At 50.5% G+C, this 16143-nt stretch overlaps 6 protein-coding genes across 6 annotated transcripts; 2 read left to right on the top strand and 4 right to left on the bottom strand.

Annotated features, from left to right (window-relative positions):
* Positions 1–128: 128 nt before the first annotated feature.
* BO82DRAFT_345490 (ubiquitin carboxyl-terminal hydrolase family protein) lies at positions 129–2213 on the bottom strand. The gene is made up of 2 exons (XM_025633705.1): positions 1549–2213; positions 129–1481 (listed from the first exon to the last, which is right to left on the bottom strand). The coding sequence occupies exons 1-2, from the start codon at positions 2204–2206 to the stop codon at positions 286–288; spliced, it is 1854 nt and encodes a 617-aa protein (XP_025487431.1). The 5' UTR covers positions 2207–2213; the 3' UTR covers positions 129–285.
* A 121-nt stretch (positions 2214–2334) lies between these two features.
* pre1 (proteasome core particle subunit beta 4) lies at positions 2335–3547 on the bottom strand. The gene is made up of 5 exons (XM_025636304.1): positions 3434–3547; positions 3222–3379; positions 2899–3148; positions 2710–2833; positions 2335–2643 (listed from the first exon to the last, which is right to left on the bottom strand). Coding segments are annotated over exons 1-5 (612 nt in total). The 5' UTR covers positions 3436–3547; the 3' UTR covers positions 2335–2565.
* Positions 3548–3717: 170 nt separating this feature from the next.
* Positions 3718–6189, top strand: BO82DRAFT_395580 (ribosomal RNA-processing protein RRP9). The gene is made up of 3 exons (XM_025638795.1): positions 3718–4170; positions 4227–6108; positions 6166–6189. Exons 1-2 carry the CDS (start codon positions 3799–3801, stop codon positions 5727–5729), a joined length of 1875 nt encoding a protein of 624 aa, XP_025487429.1. The 5' UTR covers positions 3718–3798; the 3' UTR covers positions 5730–6108; positions 6166–6189.
* Positions 6190–8043: 1854 nt separating this feature from the next.
* Positions 8044–9944, bottom strand: BO82DRAFT_187792 (uncharacterized protein). The gene is made up of 4 exons (XM_025630497.1): positions 9697–9944; positions 9522–9641; positions 9371–9463; positions 8044–9307 (listed from the first exon to the last, which is right to left on the bottom strand). Exons 1-4 carry the CDS (start codon positions 9787–9789, stop codon positions 8255–8257), a joined length of 1359 nt encoding a protein of 452 aa, XP_025487428.1. The 5' UTR covers positions 9790–9944; the 3' UTR covers positions 8044–8254.
* Positions 9945–11028: 1084 nt separating this feature from the next.
* Positions 11029–12505, bottom strand: BO82DRAFT_358485 (uncharacterized protein). The gene is made up of 4 exons (XM_025636303.1): positions 12424–12505; positions 11986–12345; positions 11570–11933; positions 11029–11517 (listed from the first exon to the last, which is right to left on the bottom strand). Exons 2-4 carry the CDS (start codon positions 12315–12317, stop codon positions 11074–11076), a joined length of 1140 nt encoding a protein of 379 aa, XP_025487427.1. The 5' UTR covers positions 12318–12345; positions 12424–12505; the 3' UTR covers positions 11029–11073.
* A 1751-nt stretch (positions 12506–14256) lies between these two features.
* BO82DRAFT_358484 (uncharacterized protein) lies at positions 14257–15688 on the top strand. The gene is made up of 4 exons (XM_025636302.1): positions 14257–14498; positions 14757–14864; positions 15044–15071; positions 15214–15688. Exons 1-4 carry the CDS (start codon positions 14386–14388, stop codon positions 15238–15240), a joined length of 276 nt encoding a protein of 91 aa, XP_025487426.1. The 5' UTR covers positions 14257–14385; the 3' UTR covers positions 15241–15688.
* Positions 15689–16143: the final 455 nt, after the last annotated feature.

The raw sequence follows: 16143 nt of genomic DNA, 5'->3' as shown, positions 1-16143 counted from the left end.
ATCTACACAGGCGCATACGCTAGCTGTCGGAAGTTAATGCAATTTGTTATAATATTCCGGTATAAACAGATGTCCCCATTGAGGCGTCACGAAGATCGAAAAAAGATCTCTCTGACAAATACAAGACACCAACCGGTACGGGCAATAGGTTTTGAGTGATTTCTTTCATAATGATCATGAGAACTTAATTATACAATAAGTTGATCAGCATGTGTGCCAACCCAGAGTGCTGACATCCAAGACCACGCACAGCTAACCAACTTCAAGAGAACCTTTTCCTGCAGTTTATTTGGCTGCAGCTTTCCCCTTGCCGTTCGCTTTCGTTGGAACCTTACGACGCTCCCACACCATCAGATATCCCTCCTTAGTGAACAGGGTCTCACTTTCCGCCTTTTTGACGAACAGATCCTGAATCTCCAGCCACTCGGGCCCCCGCTGCTCGCCGGCATGTTCCTTTTGAACGCGGCCATTCTCCGCGGCCATGGCCTTGTCGTGGAGTTGTACCAGCCAGGAGACCTTCTCGCTGGCCGCGCCTGCGCCGCTCGATGACGACGACCCACCACCACCACCACCACTGCCACCTCCCGCTGCGTTGACACCCTTGTCCGCGGCGGCTTCTTCGTGGGCTCCCGGTGCGGCCACGGTCGGGTCGAGGATGATATTGGCGACGAGATCGTAAAGGATTGGTTCGCTGTGCGGCCAGATCGCGGGGTTGGGTTCGACGTACGGCGACATGTCCAGCGAGCGCGGCGAGGGGAAGGTGACGATGGTGGGGTTCCGCTCGGACACGAACCGGTTCTTGCTGAAGCGTTTGATGTGGAAGAAGAGGTAGGGGGGTAACGGGTGGAGGAGGCGGTGGCGGACGCGATGGGCCAGCTTCTCCGAGGCGGTGATGCCGTTGTACTTGTTCAGGAGGGTGGTCAGGGGCACCTGGGGGATGATGGATTCCCGGTTGGAGGATTGAAAGAGGGGCGTTGGGGGCAGGTCGAGGGTGAGGATGAGGAAGGGGGTGGTTTGGCTGTTGATCGTGCCGGATTCGGTGAAGACCAGGCGCGCGTTCTGGGTGTCGGAGTGGGCGGTGATGGCTTGACTCTCAATGCGGAGATGGCCCTGGAAGGCCGCGTGGACGACACTCGTGGGCGTCTTGGTGGGCTTCTTGGAGCCGCCGAGGGACAGGTGGAGGTTGTTGAGGAACCAGGACAGGAACTCCACCGGGTCGGATTGCTGGGTAAGCGTGAAGCGCTTCGAGGAGCGCAGCGCGATCTCCTGCAGGAGCTCGTGCGGGGACACATGGGACCGGAAGGCCTTGTGGTTCCACAGTTTGCGCACCAGTGTGCTGAACCGCACGGCGAGTTGGGGTGTGCCTGGTTGAGAGAAGTCGTGCAGTAGGAAATAGTTTCGGATGGGGAAGACATGCGCAAGGAGCTGGACCACGACGTTGAGATAGTCGTTGGCTTTGATGTTGTTCATGCCGACAAATCCTGGGACAGTGTGTCAGTTGGTTTCCTTCTAATGTTGAAAGCTGGGGGCGCAGGGGGCGCTTCTTACCAGGCCTGTAGCGATTACCTGCAAGGTCGAACGCATCATGGACCTCTTTATCTAGTTTGGCCACCTCCCCCTTGTTGTAGTGCGGGTCGACAACGTATTTGATGTCGTCCAAGCTCTTGTTCTTGACTTCGTAGCCCTCTGGGAGAACGTACACCTTCTTGGTTCCCATGTTAATGAAGACATGGTGTCCGACCTCGAGCGCATGGAAATAGGCATGCGACTTTGGACCCCTGCCCTGGAAATATTTGCCGCAGACAAGGCAGGCGTATACGTTGATGTTCGACAAGCTTACGGAGCATTGCTTCTCGAAGTCGAAGTCGAGGATTTCGCGATTGATGGTATCGAGGTAGAGATCGCTGTAACCCTCCAGGGGCGCACTCTGACGTTTCGGGGCTGCGATGGCGGGCTTGTCATCATCGGTATCTGCATCAGAAGAGTCGACTTCCAGGACTTGCGCCGCCTCCTCGAGTTCCTCGCCTTCTTGCTCGGCAGCTGCGAGTATGTCCTGGCCGTTGGCTCGGCGAAGCGGCAGAGCATCACGGCGCGGATCATCTTCGGGCAGGTCGCCATCCTCCACACGCGCCTTCTTCGAGGCAGGTGAGCCCAGAGAGATTTCCTCCTCTTCTAGCGACAGCTCCGCTTGTCTTTTCGACATCATGACTGAGTATACGACGGAAGTTCGACAGGAAACATGCGGCGTTGCGGGATTGAACCTGTGAGGGCGCGTAGGAACCGGCCGATGCAAACACGTCAAACAGCGTCATACGGCGAACGAGTACAGCATCACCGCTCGGTCTGGAGTAATTCGGCATCATCAACAATTCAGATAAGTGCTATACGGTGCATTTTACTATTCGGAAAGTCGTTGCTATGAGTCTCTACCTCAGCTAATTCATGAGCAAGACTAGTTCTCCCTGGTCAAACTCATGGGAATTATCCTGCCATGCCGACCGATCCTCTTAGAAAACAAGTCCCTAAACCGAAAACATAAGACAATCATTGGTATGATACAACACATTAGGCACTCTTGACAACCCTGTTATTATCAACTTCTACCTCCCGCACGCCATCCTTGGTTATCACCTTGACAAGGACCTAGAAGCCGTCAGTAAACCCCAAATAATATTGCGGTCCGCTTGCGGAATATAGCTTGTCACATACCCCCTTGTAGTCGATCGGTAGTCGGCGCTTCAGCTCGTCCGTGCACATTTCCAATAGCTTCAGACCTTCATCGAGGGAGATGTCGGGATGGTGGTGTTTATCAAGGGTGGACAAGCAGTAGTATCTGAAACATCTTAGCACAGGCCGTGGCAAAGGTTCACAGATTCTTTCCATCACGTCCAAACTTACTGGGCATATCCGTGAGCTGCGTAAGGTACCGAGGCTACGGAGGCCAGGTAGTCAATCCAGTACAAATGGGGCTTCTCGGTGATTGGATCCATTCCGCCCAGCAGAAGGTTGACTGTGTAAGGATTCCGGGATCTCAAGCTCCGCGCGAGCTCGCCTCGGACGAAATTGGCAACCGCATTCGGGCCTAGTTCGGTGTCATTGCGCATCGTGTATAACTGAATGTTGGCTTGAATGTATTCGGCGAATTGGACTAGCGATTCGTACGGTTAGCTGGAAGAGCTGACCTTGAGAGTGGCTTGGTAGTCAAGCCGCGAGGAACCCACCAGTGTCTCCTGCCTCTCCGGAGAAGGCCATCAAATTGTGCTTGTTCAACTGTCTTGTCTTATCGTCTTCGGCTTTGATGATGGTAGGACCGCGCATGATAGCTTTGGAGGCCGCCAGAATGACGAAGTCCTTGCCAGTGATGCCGAGTAGTACCTCCCTGTAAGCAGATTAGTCGGCAAGATTCTCTCAATTTAGGCACGATAGAACGTACATATCTGCGGTATTTATTCTAGGGTATGACAGAAGAGGAAAATGAAAGGGAAGGGAAGGGACAGTGATGTATAGATGTGGGGAGAGGAAGATGATGATTAGGACCTCATCGCTGGCCGCGCGGAGCTTTGACTGCCTGGAGCTGCGGCTACGAGGGCCTGGCTGCCTGAGGCCGGAGCTGCCCTGCTAAGTCAGCATTTAGGCGTTACGTTGATGCGGTCTCCGCCTGCACAGACCACCGGCAGAAAAAAAGTGAGCAAGCGAGTATCTGCGTTGGGCCGGGGTGTTAACTGTCAGTTCACGTGTGCTCTTTCTATATTTACGCCACTCTTTTTTCAGTCAAAATCAAGCCAGTTACCCTGGGCAATGTCCTCTTTTTTCACAGTCCCCGCTTCCCAGCGGAAAAGAAAGAGGGAAGATCGCGCCGCTGCCCCGGCGTCGAAGAAAAGAGGCGTTGATGCGAAGGGAGAAGCACCCGGAAGAAGTGGCGGCAAACGCAGGGATCAGGATGAGGAATCGATCTCGGGGAGTGATATAGATGAGGATAACCTCGGCGTTGCTTCTGGTGTGTCAGACGACAGTGCATCGGAATCCGACGAAGGCGAGACCGCCGCCGATCGGAGATTAAAGCTTGCGGAGCGTTACCTGGAGAATGTCCGAGATGAAGTGGATGACATCGGTTTTGATGCGGCTGAGATCGATCGCGATCTGATTGCGGAGAGATTGAAGGAGGATGTGGTACGTATCGCTATCCTTGTCTTCCAGGCGCTCAATGGAGCTGACACCCGGGCCAGGACGAGTTCAAAGGACGTATCTACCGCCAGATTGCATCAGACCTCGCATTTTCGAAAGCTTCGCATACATTTTTCAGAGCAGATACACAATCGACTACTTCGATCGCAGTCAACGCGCCCTACGTCTACACCGTGTCGAAGGATCGGACCTTGATTAAGTGGGAGCTTGCCGCACCTACTTCCGCAACTGCGCTGCCCTCAACAACCGGAGACTCCAAGCGTCGCCCACGTCCACAGAGAAAGAAGCCCAAGCAAGTGAAATACGTGCGGGGCTTGCGCAAGGTTGCTGAGACTGGCGAGGAGCATGGTCACACCAAAAGCATCTTGTCTGTTGCCGTATCACCGTCCGGAAAGTTCGTGGCTACCGGTGGTGAAGACAACAAGTTGATCGTCTGGGACGCGGAGACCCTGACTCCCTTGAAAACCTTCACACAACACCGCGACTCTATCAGCAGTCTTGCCTTTGCCCGCCACATCTCCACCATGAGTTCCGGAGAACAGCTTTTCACCGGCTCAAATGACCGAACCATCAAAACCTGGTCTCTAAGCACTGCTGGTCATGCCTACGTTGAGACGCTTTTCGGTCATCAGGATCATGTCACTGGCGTTGCCGCCATGACCATCGATCAATGTATCAGTGTCGGGGCACGCGATCGGACAGCGAGATTATGGAAGGTCATTGAGGAGCAGCAGCTGATTTTCCGCGGCGGGTCTAAGAATGCCTCTTACCAGGAAAGCAACATCGACTGTGTGGCACCTCTGCCTCCGAACCACTTTGTCACCGGCTCGGACTCGGGCTCCCTCTCGCTTTGGTCTGTTCACAAGAAAAAGCCCCTCTTCACAATTCCACTCGCCCACGGCCTCGATCCCTTACCTCCTCTAGACGAGCTCTCCGCCGAAGTCGATCAAGTCACGGCTGCCCACAACTCCCGCCATCTCCGCCGCATGCCTCGCTGGATTACGGCTCTGGCTACAGTGCCCGGCACGGATATTGTGCTTAGTGGTAGCTGGGATGGATTCATTCGCGCATGGAAGATTTCAAGCGATAAGAGGACGATCGTCCCCTTGGGCCCCGTTGGAGGCGTGTCGAAGATGTCCCTAGCTCCCGATACGCCTTCCGAGCAACTTCGACAAACGCTCGAATTCGACACACCCAGCGCCTCGGACCGCATGGATGTGAAAGGTGCGCCCGCTCAGCTGACGACCGGCGCCCCCGACGAAGAAGAACCGCTCGTCAAAGGTGTCATCAATGGCCTTGCCGTGTTCGAACGCCGAGTCGAAACCGCTAAACCCGGTCAGGTCCAGACAGAGCCCAAGCCCACGACGACGAAGTCCTCCGAGTCGGAAGCTCGCGGCCTGTGCATTGTGGCAGCCGTGGGCAAGGAACACCGTCTGGGCCGCTGGAAGTGTTTCACCAACAATTTTCACGAAGGGCCCTCAGTCGAGGGCCGCAATGGTGCTGTCGTATTTGAGGTTCCATTCATCGGCGACAAGCTCAACTGAGAAGAAGAAACATCACCAGGAAACTTTTTTTGTGAAATGAATCATTGTGAACACGGCGTATGTGTGTGTATTTTATCTTCTCTTTCTTCCATGTGTATTTCTATTCCCGGGCCTCGTGGTCTTTGCATATCCTCATATTCTTTGGTTCAAAAGTTTTTCTTACCTTCGCATCTGGAAGATTCCCTATCGTCTTCCTCGCTCATTGTTCCCTTTGCTCTTAGGTGTGCTGTGGATCTGCCGGAAATGTACATATACCAGATTTCGTGGATAGACGAATGCACTTCAGAATTCCTCTTTGAATTCCTGCAGTGAAGCCCGTGGCATACCTTGCATCGGTTTCCGTCTGGATCTTCGTACAATCTTTTCGTCTCTTTTGGCAGTAAGTTGGCAAGTTCTAGACCAGACAAGCCTAGACTGAGTAGTTCTCATATTATAGTGCGTGGCTACCGGCCTTTCGCTGATTGACGCAACCCGTCCTTTGACATACCCAGTATACCCATAGGAACCATACTTCACTTGCTGTATCATTTTTATACATAAAGGCGAAAGAGCCGTATCTACCCTAGTATACCCCAACCCCGGACGTCTTACCGCCGAACTGGAAGTGTATACCAGCCCCGTAGGGAAACCCCCCAAAACCTGCGAGCAACACTTTATGTACTCAATATAGGGAACTCTTAGGGAGGTGTCCGAATTAGAACTATGCCACGGTATACCCTATCTCTCAAGTGCACTGCCCATGATCCGTATAGTCCCGAAATCCTTGACGGCCGCGGGATTTGAACAAGCCTAGACTGAGTGGGCGTGCGTGGGAACTCGTCTTTCATAATTTGTAACTACTGTAAACCCTTGTTATAACAATCATCACTATAACAATTTCCCGCCCAAAACGATTTCACCCAGTGTGAAGTTAATTCTATTATACAAAAACCGTCGTGTCCTTTTATAGTGATTAACGAGATCTAGATAAAGGTAGCCCATACAAATATTGTTAAAACAAGGGCCTGACCTGCGGGTTCCTCCCCTTGGCCAAATTGTTGCCACGCGCCTTTAGCGGGCCCAGCAGGGCCCGTACTTGCACTGCCTAAGCACATTTAAAAGCATCTTGTCAAGTGCCAACAATTTAAGGCTTCAGAGGAGAGGTGTTGGAACGTGTTTGATATGATTCTTGGTGGTTGTAACTAGCTACGTTCCCGCATGTAAACAAGATGAAAAGGCCTTTGGAATCACGTGGCCGGATCACTTAGCAACGATGACATGAAGCACCCTTCAAGCATTATTTCGAAATTTATATATATATATATACATGTGTGTGTGTGTGTATCCATATCTGTATTAAGTCGATCTGCATTCTAAATCTGCAGCTGGGGAGGCCTTCCATTGCCCCCCCCCCCCCCCCCCCCCCCCCCCAAAAATTTTTTTTTCCTCCGCTATACAGCAAAGCGCATTAAAGCGGCTATAACCAACTTAGACCAATATAGATCCACTTAAGTAAATCTAAACACTAATTAGAGAACAGTTGTGTAGCTTACCACATAACTACTACTTAATCTGGTCAATAAAAAGGTGTAAAAAAGCTGTTTTCCAGCCAATCAGCAGTCAGAGTCCTTCCTCAGGCCCTCATAGAGTTGCAAAGCTAGCGCTTTGTAAACAAAGCCAAAAATTGCCTAAAAAGGTAATAATTAAAGGAAATCCTAAGGACTGGATGTGTTTTATATTAGAAATATCACGTGAATAGTCTACCTATACTGTAACAATACAACAATATCTGTATACAGCGATTTTGCAAGGCCTCACCAATCAGATTGTTATAAAGGGATTTACAGTACTAGTCTTGCGGGTCAACAATCGGCGCCAAGGCGGCGCCTATGTTAGCTCATCCGGCATTTGGAGCCGATCTACCAGAACAGCATGGAAGGGGAGTTTTATGCAGAGATATTTACTAGGTAGCAGTAATCAGGAACTCTTATGGGACGAAATGATTTCTTGCAGCAGCTTGACTGTGCTGGTTATAGATTGTGGTATACTCATCAAAGGACCAGCCCTAGTCTCGATTAAAAGCGAACATAGTTCACCAAAACTGACCAGCTACATAGAAAGTTAAGGGACTAACTAGGAGGGCTTCTGGTAATACATGTTGTTCTGATCAGGCCTATGATCATTCTATCCTCGCCGATCCCTCGCGCCTGTCAAAGGTAAGAAAGAAGATAAAGAAGACGCAAAAAAGCCAGCCGTCACGAAAAGAATCTGGGGGTATTTTGGAACTCAGAGTTTTCGCCACCATGAGGCACAACATATCCCCTGAGGGAGGAAACGCGCCTTGGTTTGCAGTGTGCCCGTTGCCTAATGGTTATTTGGCCACGTGGCCCAAGTGTAGAACGTGGAGGGTTGCCACATCTACCATGGTTTAGGGTTAATTGTAGACAGTAGTAGTCGTTGGAAGTCGTTAACGTTGGTTTGTGCTCGCACTTAGGATTGAACGTCAGTTTAGCGAGACGATCAATGCCTATGCCATGAGACTCAGGCTAGCAGTTTCCTCGTTCTCTTCTAGTCCTCCTCGTAGGTCTCACAGGGCCTTCGTCTTCTGAGGAAGAGGCGATGTATATTGCATTCGCCTCGGAGTTGGCAGGCGGATTCTGAGTACGGCGAGAAGCGCCCGATGTTGTTCTAGGCGCCGCATCAGCCGATCGAGAAGCTCTGGTGGGCTGCTCTGGCTCGGGAGCAGGAGAATCCGAAAGCACGCGATATGCTGGCACTCGATTCCGCCGGCTACTGCTAATAGCAGGTCTAATAGGCTCGTCGTCGTCGTCTTCGGAGTCTTCGGAGTTTTCTGAGTCTTCTGAACCTTCTGAATTCTCATCTTCGCTGCTACCGTCTTCGCTGCCATCCAGCATCTCGTCAGGCGTACCGCTATCGAGAACCTCGGATCGTGTAATTGAAAATTCATGATGCCCGACAACTGTAGACCGGTCAGATTCAGAATAGTCGCCATGCTCATGTTCTAATTCGTCGTCAATGAATGAATCCATATCCGCATCGTCATCTTCATCGTCCATTTCACTGTCTTCAATTCCCGAAGAAGGGCCTGCAGGCCAATCGCGGGGCCAATATCCGGGGTGTTGCCGATACAATGCGTCGTGAAGATCTGGCGGCAAAGCTTGAAGGGTTGTGTATATCTCATCGAAGTCATAATCTTCATCATAATCTCCGAACCCGTCCTCAATGTCATCGTCCATGTAGTCGGTCATTTCTTCGGACCCTTCCATGTCGCTATAATATGTGCTCGTTATCGAGTCGCGATCTCGTTGGTAACCGCAGTGTATACATTCATCTTCCTCCAACTCCCATGCACAGTGCGGACAACGTAATATGTTATCATCGTCATCCATGATGGGCTGACTAATTTTCGGCTTGTTGAAAGTTCCTCGAAACAGACCCCCTTCCTTAGGGTCTGCATTCTGTCTGTCCTTTTCCAACCGCTCTGCTTCCTCATTGTGATGGCGCTGGTGCTCGTCTGTGGTCTCGCCCTTGTCGAGTAGTTCGGGCTGGCTCGTGAACATTTGAACAACCGCTCTAACCTTTGAAATGTGAGAACGAGCCTATCTTCTTCGCTTGGCAAAGTTTGAGTCAGGAGGTCTTACCAAGTAAGCAGGTGCAGGCTGCGCCTTCACTGGAGCCCGACAGTCAGGGCATGTTTTGTTGTGTCGTCCACCAACAAACCATGAGGTTAAGCACTAGAATGCGCTGTCAGACGCCGTGCGAATAGCTATACCAAAAATATGGGGAGCTTACACTGTAACAAAATGTATGCCCGCAAGCCAGAGTATAGGGTTCGTAGAGCGGCCGGATGCAAACGCCGCATTGTATGAGGGACCGAATGCTATCGACGTGACCTTGCAGAGTTTGAAAGAGCTATGGACACGACGTTAACAATGTATAATTCGAGAGATCCGGGTAAGTCGCTCACCCCCGACGCGTTGTCTCCCGTGTTTATCGCGGGCGCATTTGTGTTATCGGCACCATTGTTCGAGGCGGCAGCCCCGGCAGCAGCTTGGGCCATTTTTTTTCTCGAGATTTGCTTTTGCGCAGCCTGGTCAAGGCGTATATGAGGTGAAAGTAATACTGTGTATCAAAGTACGCGAAGCTCTCGGAGGTGGAGGATATGAGAAAGAGGTCCTGTTGTTTAGGAAGGGGTGGGAGATAAGTATGGACTTTTCAGGTACGCGAGAGGATCGCCGACATCACTGGAGGGAGGGACACGGGCAACTATGGCAGGAGTAAAATATCCCCCACCAAGTGGTTTAAGCCAGAAACTTCGAAAAAGAAGCAAGCCCGTAATTCTGAGCTAAATCTGACCTGGGCGACCTCGATATGCGGCTCTCGAGAGAAAGAAGAGAGATGAGACGAGGAGAGAAGCAAAACTCGGCACTCATACCGGTAGGATTAGTTTGGGGGGGGGGGGAACTTCCTTATTCCTGCCTGAGGAACACGGATCACATTCACTTTGTCTTGGCCGGTCAGAGGTTCCGCGCGCAAACCGAACAAACATATCAACAATCAACATCACCTTTTCCCCCTCCACAACTCTGAAAGTCCAACTGAATGGGATTTGGTCTATCGACCGGAATAACTTTCCCTATTCTGGGGAGGGTTTAGCGCCCAGTGCGATCCGGGCGTTAGCATCCTGTTAGCGCCGGTTATCTTCGTGAGATGGAGGATCTCTCAGAAGTCAGAACGCTTCAGTTACACATTTCAGATGCTGGAACAGCTTCTCACAACGTGCCGCAGATATTTCACGTGAGCTCAGTGCTTATCGAAACTAAAACAGGCAGCGACTCGCTTGACATCCAGCGTATCGACCCATTGCTCAAGACGTCAGGCTGGCTGGCTTCTCTAAATTAGCGCCTAAGGATTTAAGGACTTTTAGTTGTACTCGGTCGAATCTTATTACTCGCTGCCATTTTTCGGTGGAACATGAACACACTCACTCTAGTCAGATCCTTTATGGACATTCCTGATTCCTGGTTTGAACAGGGACTTACTAAACTTCCTTCAGTATGAAAAACGACGAACCTTAAAACTATCCAACGAAATACCACTGCTGCATCACTGAATGCTGCCTATTACAAGTAAAAGAGAAAGACGAACGCCTCGTTTGCCCAAGCGACAATTCGCCTACAGAAACCCAAAATCCCTAGTTCATTATGACATGCTAAGATTGGCCCAACTGCAACCCTTGGTGCGCATAAATCGAAAGCATTATGCGAGAACCTCATATTGGTTGCTGGGAAAAAAGAACCAATTTAGTACCGCTTCATTCATCCACATGAGTAGCTGTTTAGATCTACTCCACAGCAGCAAAGCTTCGCTTTTTGGAACGCCGCTGCTTGAGATCTTCCGATACCAGGTGGCTATCATCAGTAACACCCTTGATAACTTTATCATCTTCAACAATCTCCTTGTCCATGTGCTCCAAGAACGCGATCTGTTCTCGAATAAACTGCTTCAACAGGCGGGTATTGAAAGGTCTGGTCGCTCGTCTCTGATCACGCATGAATCGGTTGGCATCTCGCAGGCGCTCTTCGAGGATCTCAAAGCGGTACTCCGCAAACTGGTGGTACAAGTCGCCAAGCTTAGAGATTGGACGTACTGTTGTAAGTACGGTGTCATCTTTGGTGGCTGAAGCGCGAGGCCGGAAAGAGGTGACCATGGAAATCCGCTCAGTTGTTCCCAAAGCACGGAGTGCCTGATGCTCGATGTAACGCCCCTGAAGAATGACGGCAGATCCCTAATAGATGCTGTAAGCCTGCTGTCACTTGGACCAAGCCCTTCAGACTTACCATCTGTGGTCCTCGGACCTTCACCACTTCCCCGTCACCCTTTCTCAAAGCTGTCTCGCCACCAATCATGTTCGTACAGTCGGAAAGCATAGTCACGCAGACAAAGGGATAACTGTCTGTATGCCAATCAACGATCGGGTCTTCGTCCTCCCAAGGACAGCCGGCCACGCCTTCGTCTGCTTGGCGAGTCGCTTTCTCCATGACCGCTTTGAGAGCTTCGTTCTTCTCCTGCTCGCTGTGAACGGAGATATTGACGTGGCCAATTTCGAAGTCCATGGCAGGAACGAGATCAACACCGGCGATTTTTGAGATGATTGCCAGCGTCTCCGGGCTCTTCCAGGCGTCATAGATGAACGGTGCGCATCTATGCAACAACATCAGCAATGCTCCACGGTGCTTGGGCCTGAGTTACACACTCTGCCGCATATCCTCGCAATTGGCACTGAGCAAGATCGCTAGAGTACTTATGCTTCATGAAAACTTCATCGCTGAGAACCTCTTCTCGCATCTGTTGAATGGCTTCTGCAGAGAACAACGGGAAAGGCTCGGAGACTCCCACGGGAGAAACACCTCGGCTGTCCGAGTAGCCGAGCTCTTTCATGCTGTACACTTTGGAAGGGGCGGTCTGAGACAGGTGCTTGGAAGGGTCAAAGGCAATCTTTCCTGTTGACGAGGTCGATTTCTTTCCATGGCTGACTTCTGTCTCCTTGGGCTGGATTGGTCCCGCCAGAATTGGCGCCGGTGTCATGGTATAGGTTTCGACAGACGCCATTGGTCTACAATTGCGAGGTTCTCAGGTCAGAGCCAAATCCAAAATACTTTCCATATGCTATGGATCGGCGGCGGCGGCATACCTTGATATGTCGAATATGGACTTTTGTCAGGTCGCAGATGAACCCGGATAATAGAGTCAGATAATGGTGTATACAATTATTGGAGATGCCTGATGGAATTGTCGAGGTAAGCTGGGAGGGCTTCAAAGGCCATTATTTATACTCATGTCCGGGGTAAGTGGCAAGCTCTAACCAGTCTACCTTGAGGCTTCGCTGGATGACTGTGACAATACCGTATGTGACAAACGAAATAACTTCTTCATGCTTCATCGGCCGGAAACAGTGTGCAGTACTGGATCACTGTGCAATCGTCTTCGAAATCTACAGTCTCGAGAAGTATGGCGCGCTTGCCTGCCTCTATCGCTCAACGTGTGTTTGCAAGGCAGGGCTTCGTGGATAGACTAGTCCATGGAAACTATTCCTATGTTGGGTTTGGCACAAAGGATGAATGCTCCACCATGTCATCTTTCTGAGGTAATGGACATCTCTTCAATTGGGCCGAGTGCTCCTCCCTTAGAGCAACATGTGGAATTTGGAAAGCAGAGTCAAGAACGCATTATCTCCATGCGCTCTGTGACCTGGTCACTAGCGCTATGGTAGAGCATGGCAACAAACCTTTTAGGAAGTCCGGACCAGGCCCACGCAACGCAGACTTCTGCAACGTACTTCGAGACCAGTACGTCTCTTTCATTGCGAAGTGGGCCAGACACCAAGGCCTTCCTTGCGGCTATTAAACCTGGGCGAGAGTTTTGAAGAGCGATCACCGTGATCGGTCGGGCATCAAGGGACTCATAGGATTTGTTGACGGCTCCCAGTGGGGGGGTAGTGAAGGGAGAAATTCCGAAGCTTCTCTGCCAAGTCTGGCTGCTGAAAGGACTTTTTGACCCGATTTGGGATTTGGTGTCGTGTCGTGGCTAGCAAGCTATCAGATCGGATGTATGGTATGGTTATCTGTGGTGCTGCCGATAACACAAACCCCTCTCTTTCTCTTGCCCCTACGCAACACTGGCTATGACAACCCGACTTGTCGCCCTTGCGTTGTTCACACAACATGCATGAATTATTCGGTTTCTCTGTTCAACCTCTGGTGCCTAGTGATACCGGTCGGCTATAGCTCTCACCTTCGAGAAGATTAATTTGGACTTGACAGGATTGTTGATGACGATTTCAGTCTATTCTTAGTCCCGTTACATTGTCCCCGCCTATGCTTTGTTTCGGAAGTGGAGCCTCCACCTAACAGGACTGTTTCAATGACTTCTTTGAATTCTATGACACACTCGCTTCATAGTGATGAATTTATCTGATGGCGCAGTAGGACCTGGTCTTTTCATGTTACGTCGCCACTAGTATGCTTGATCAGAACGATGACAGGAAGAACAGAGCCCAAAGTCAGCGCACAAGTGATACAGAACCGAACTCAAGCAAACCTGTCCCATAACTAATCCGGGGTAGAGAAAGAAGCGCGCATGATCAATGCAGAGTAAGGAGGGGTAGAGGTATCTGTCCTGTGATGTTTGTCACATCGGAAGTAATGTATTCACTGCTCGGCTTCTTAGCCGGGCAGATACACATCAGTACAATGCTACTGTTGTACTCTCTCAGAGGAATGGAGTAAATTGAATGATCTGCCCTGTTGATATCAAGATGGCTGAGGAGTCATTTGAATCACTTACAAAGTGCATTTGTACTACGAATAGATACGTTGAGTAGGTAGATATGTAGCTATGCCCCTACGGAGTACATACATTTCCTTGAAAGGAAGAATGACTAAGAGGGATTTCCCCACGCCAAGGTCGGCGGGTCCAGCTTTTTCCGCCTGCCAATCGATCACTCAGGCTCACTTACTCAGTACATGTCCTCCGCATACTCCCAATACCTACGGAACAACCCTCTACCTTCGGCACTCATCACTCCCATACTCCCATCCTGCCAGCTGAAACGTGTGTCAATTAAATTATCCTTGTATAAATCCTACTACGAACGATGGCCTCCTCCTCGGAGCAGAATCAGCAGCAAGCAGCAGCAACGCCATCCTCATCTGCCTCGGACTCGGTCCAATCGAACTCTTGGGAAAAGGTCGAGCGGAAATTCTCCAAGTAGGTTCCCTTCTGTTTTTGCCATCTTTCGAATCTTATACATCGGGCCTTTTTCTCAATTTTCCGTTTACTTGGCACCGTAACTTCTTCTTCCATGCGGCTGTTGTCCCAGACGGGAATAAACAACTTGCCTTAGCTGCTCTGTCGGCTGTGGGCAATTGCTTGCTTGCTTGCTCGCTCGCTGTACTGCTGGACGAAACCTCTTGCAATCTAGCGTGAGTGTATCTAGTGTGACATCCATTACTAACAGCACTATAGCAAGTCTGCAAGTGAATACTTTGATCCGTGCCAGGATTTCGCAGACCGGAGTCTGAAATGTATGAAACGCAATGCTTTTGATAGAGAGATGTGCCATGACTACTTCCAGTGAGTGACTTAGCCCTTTACAACTCACATTGCCTTCCTTTGTAGATACAAAAGTGTACTTGCACTTTCTCCTCTCTTATCAAGAGGGCGGATCGTCAGTGTTGCACTCTGTTCTGGTGGCTCTTCTCATCCCTGTAGTCGTTCAACTCTATAGTACCATATGCTGATTGACACCCCAGGGCTTATCGTGACTGTAAAAAGCAATGGGTGAGTGAAACTTGTTCTAAGTGGTCACCTTCCTTTATCTTCGCTGGGGCTCATCTGTCGGATGCCCTTCTCGGGAGCTTTTGGACCTTCCCGGAAAGGTTTTCCCTGCCGTTCTCGTCATTGTTAACCGTTATCTTTACAGTTGACACAAAAGAAAAGAGGTGCGTAGGCTAGTCCAGAAGCGAACAAAGGGCAGCCCACCTCTCCAAGTTGCCTTGGTTTCCTGTTTCTTGATGCTCCACGATGTCAGGAACTGCTCAAAGCTAGCATCGAACTGTGCCGCAAGCCACTCTGTAGTGAGATAATGGAGATAGTGGTGTACCGGATGCTTCGGTTCTAGGTGCCGGCCTCAATCAAGACAAGCAGAGATCGTCGACTATCTCTGCACAGTGTTGTTCTTTGCTCGGCGGTGAGCTAGAACATTATTGACGGCGGAGCTGGCAATGGGCAGTCTCTCAAGAGTGAAATGCCTTTTGGGTATCCCTACGGGCTGGCTGAACTTTCAGATAGGCGTTAGGCTTCATCTTGATGCCTTCGTCATCTCTCTCCTCTCCTCACCTTCCGCCTACGCTTGTACACTACTTGTATATTTATTTGATATGGTCTTTGAAATGGAAGGGTCTCTCATCTGTTTTGTTGCTAGTAGTAGCAGCACCGTGAGGTTCACTACGCGCCTCCAAACTCAATATGCGTGTAAGGGAAGTTGACTTTCGGCTTGACATTTTGTCCACCAAGATATACCTCTTCTGTCAGGCCTGACCACGGACGGATATCCTCGGGCTTTCATTCAACCAGGTAACTCCATCTTGTAACTCCATCCCTACACCTCCTGAGGTACTATGGGATCATGGCAAAGTCAAGTTTTCCAGTGAAATTGACATTCCGATGTTCTGATCGATCAGTGTATGACTGCGTCATCCCCCACTAATTGAAGGAAGGCATGGCCGCATGCCGCCGTCACCGCCTTCCAAATGAGCTTCCCCGCCCACCAAACTCAGCAGAAAGATGATAAAGATAGTTGGAGAAACACCAACAATTTCCCCCTCATCGTCGCTGTGTAATTATCCTTTCG

Source organism: Aspergillus uvarum, assembly GCF_003184745.1.
Source record: "Aspergillus uvarum CBS 121591 unplaced genomic scaffold BO82scaffold_71, whole genome shotgun sequence".
Lineage (NCBI taxonomy): Eukaryota > Fungi > Ascomycota > Eurotiomycetes > Eurotiales > Aspergillaceae > Aspergillus > Aspergillus uvarum.
The sequence above is the reverse complement of the archived record's forward strand: the minus strand, read 5'-3'. Positions and strand labels throughout refer to the sequence as shown.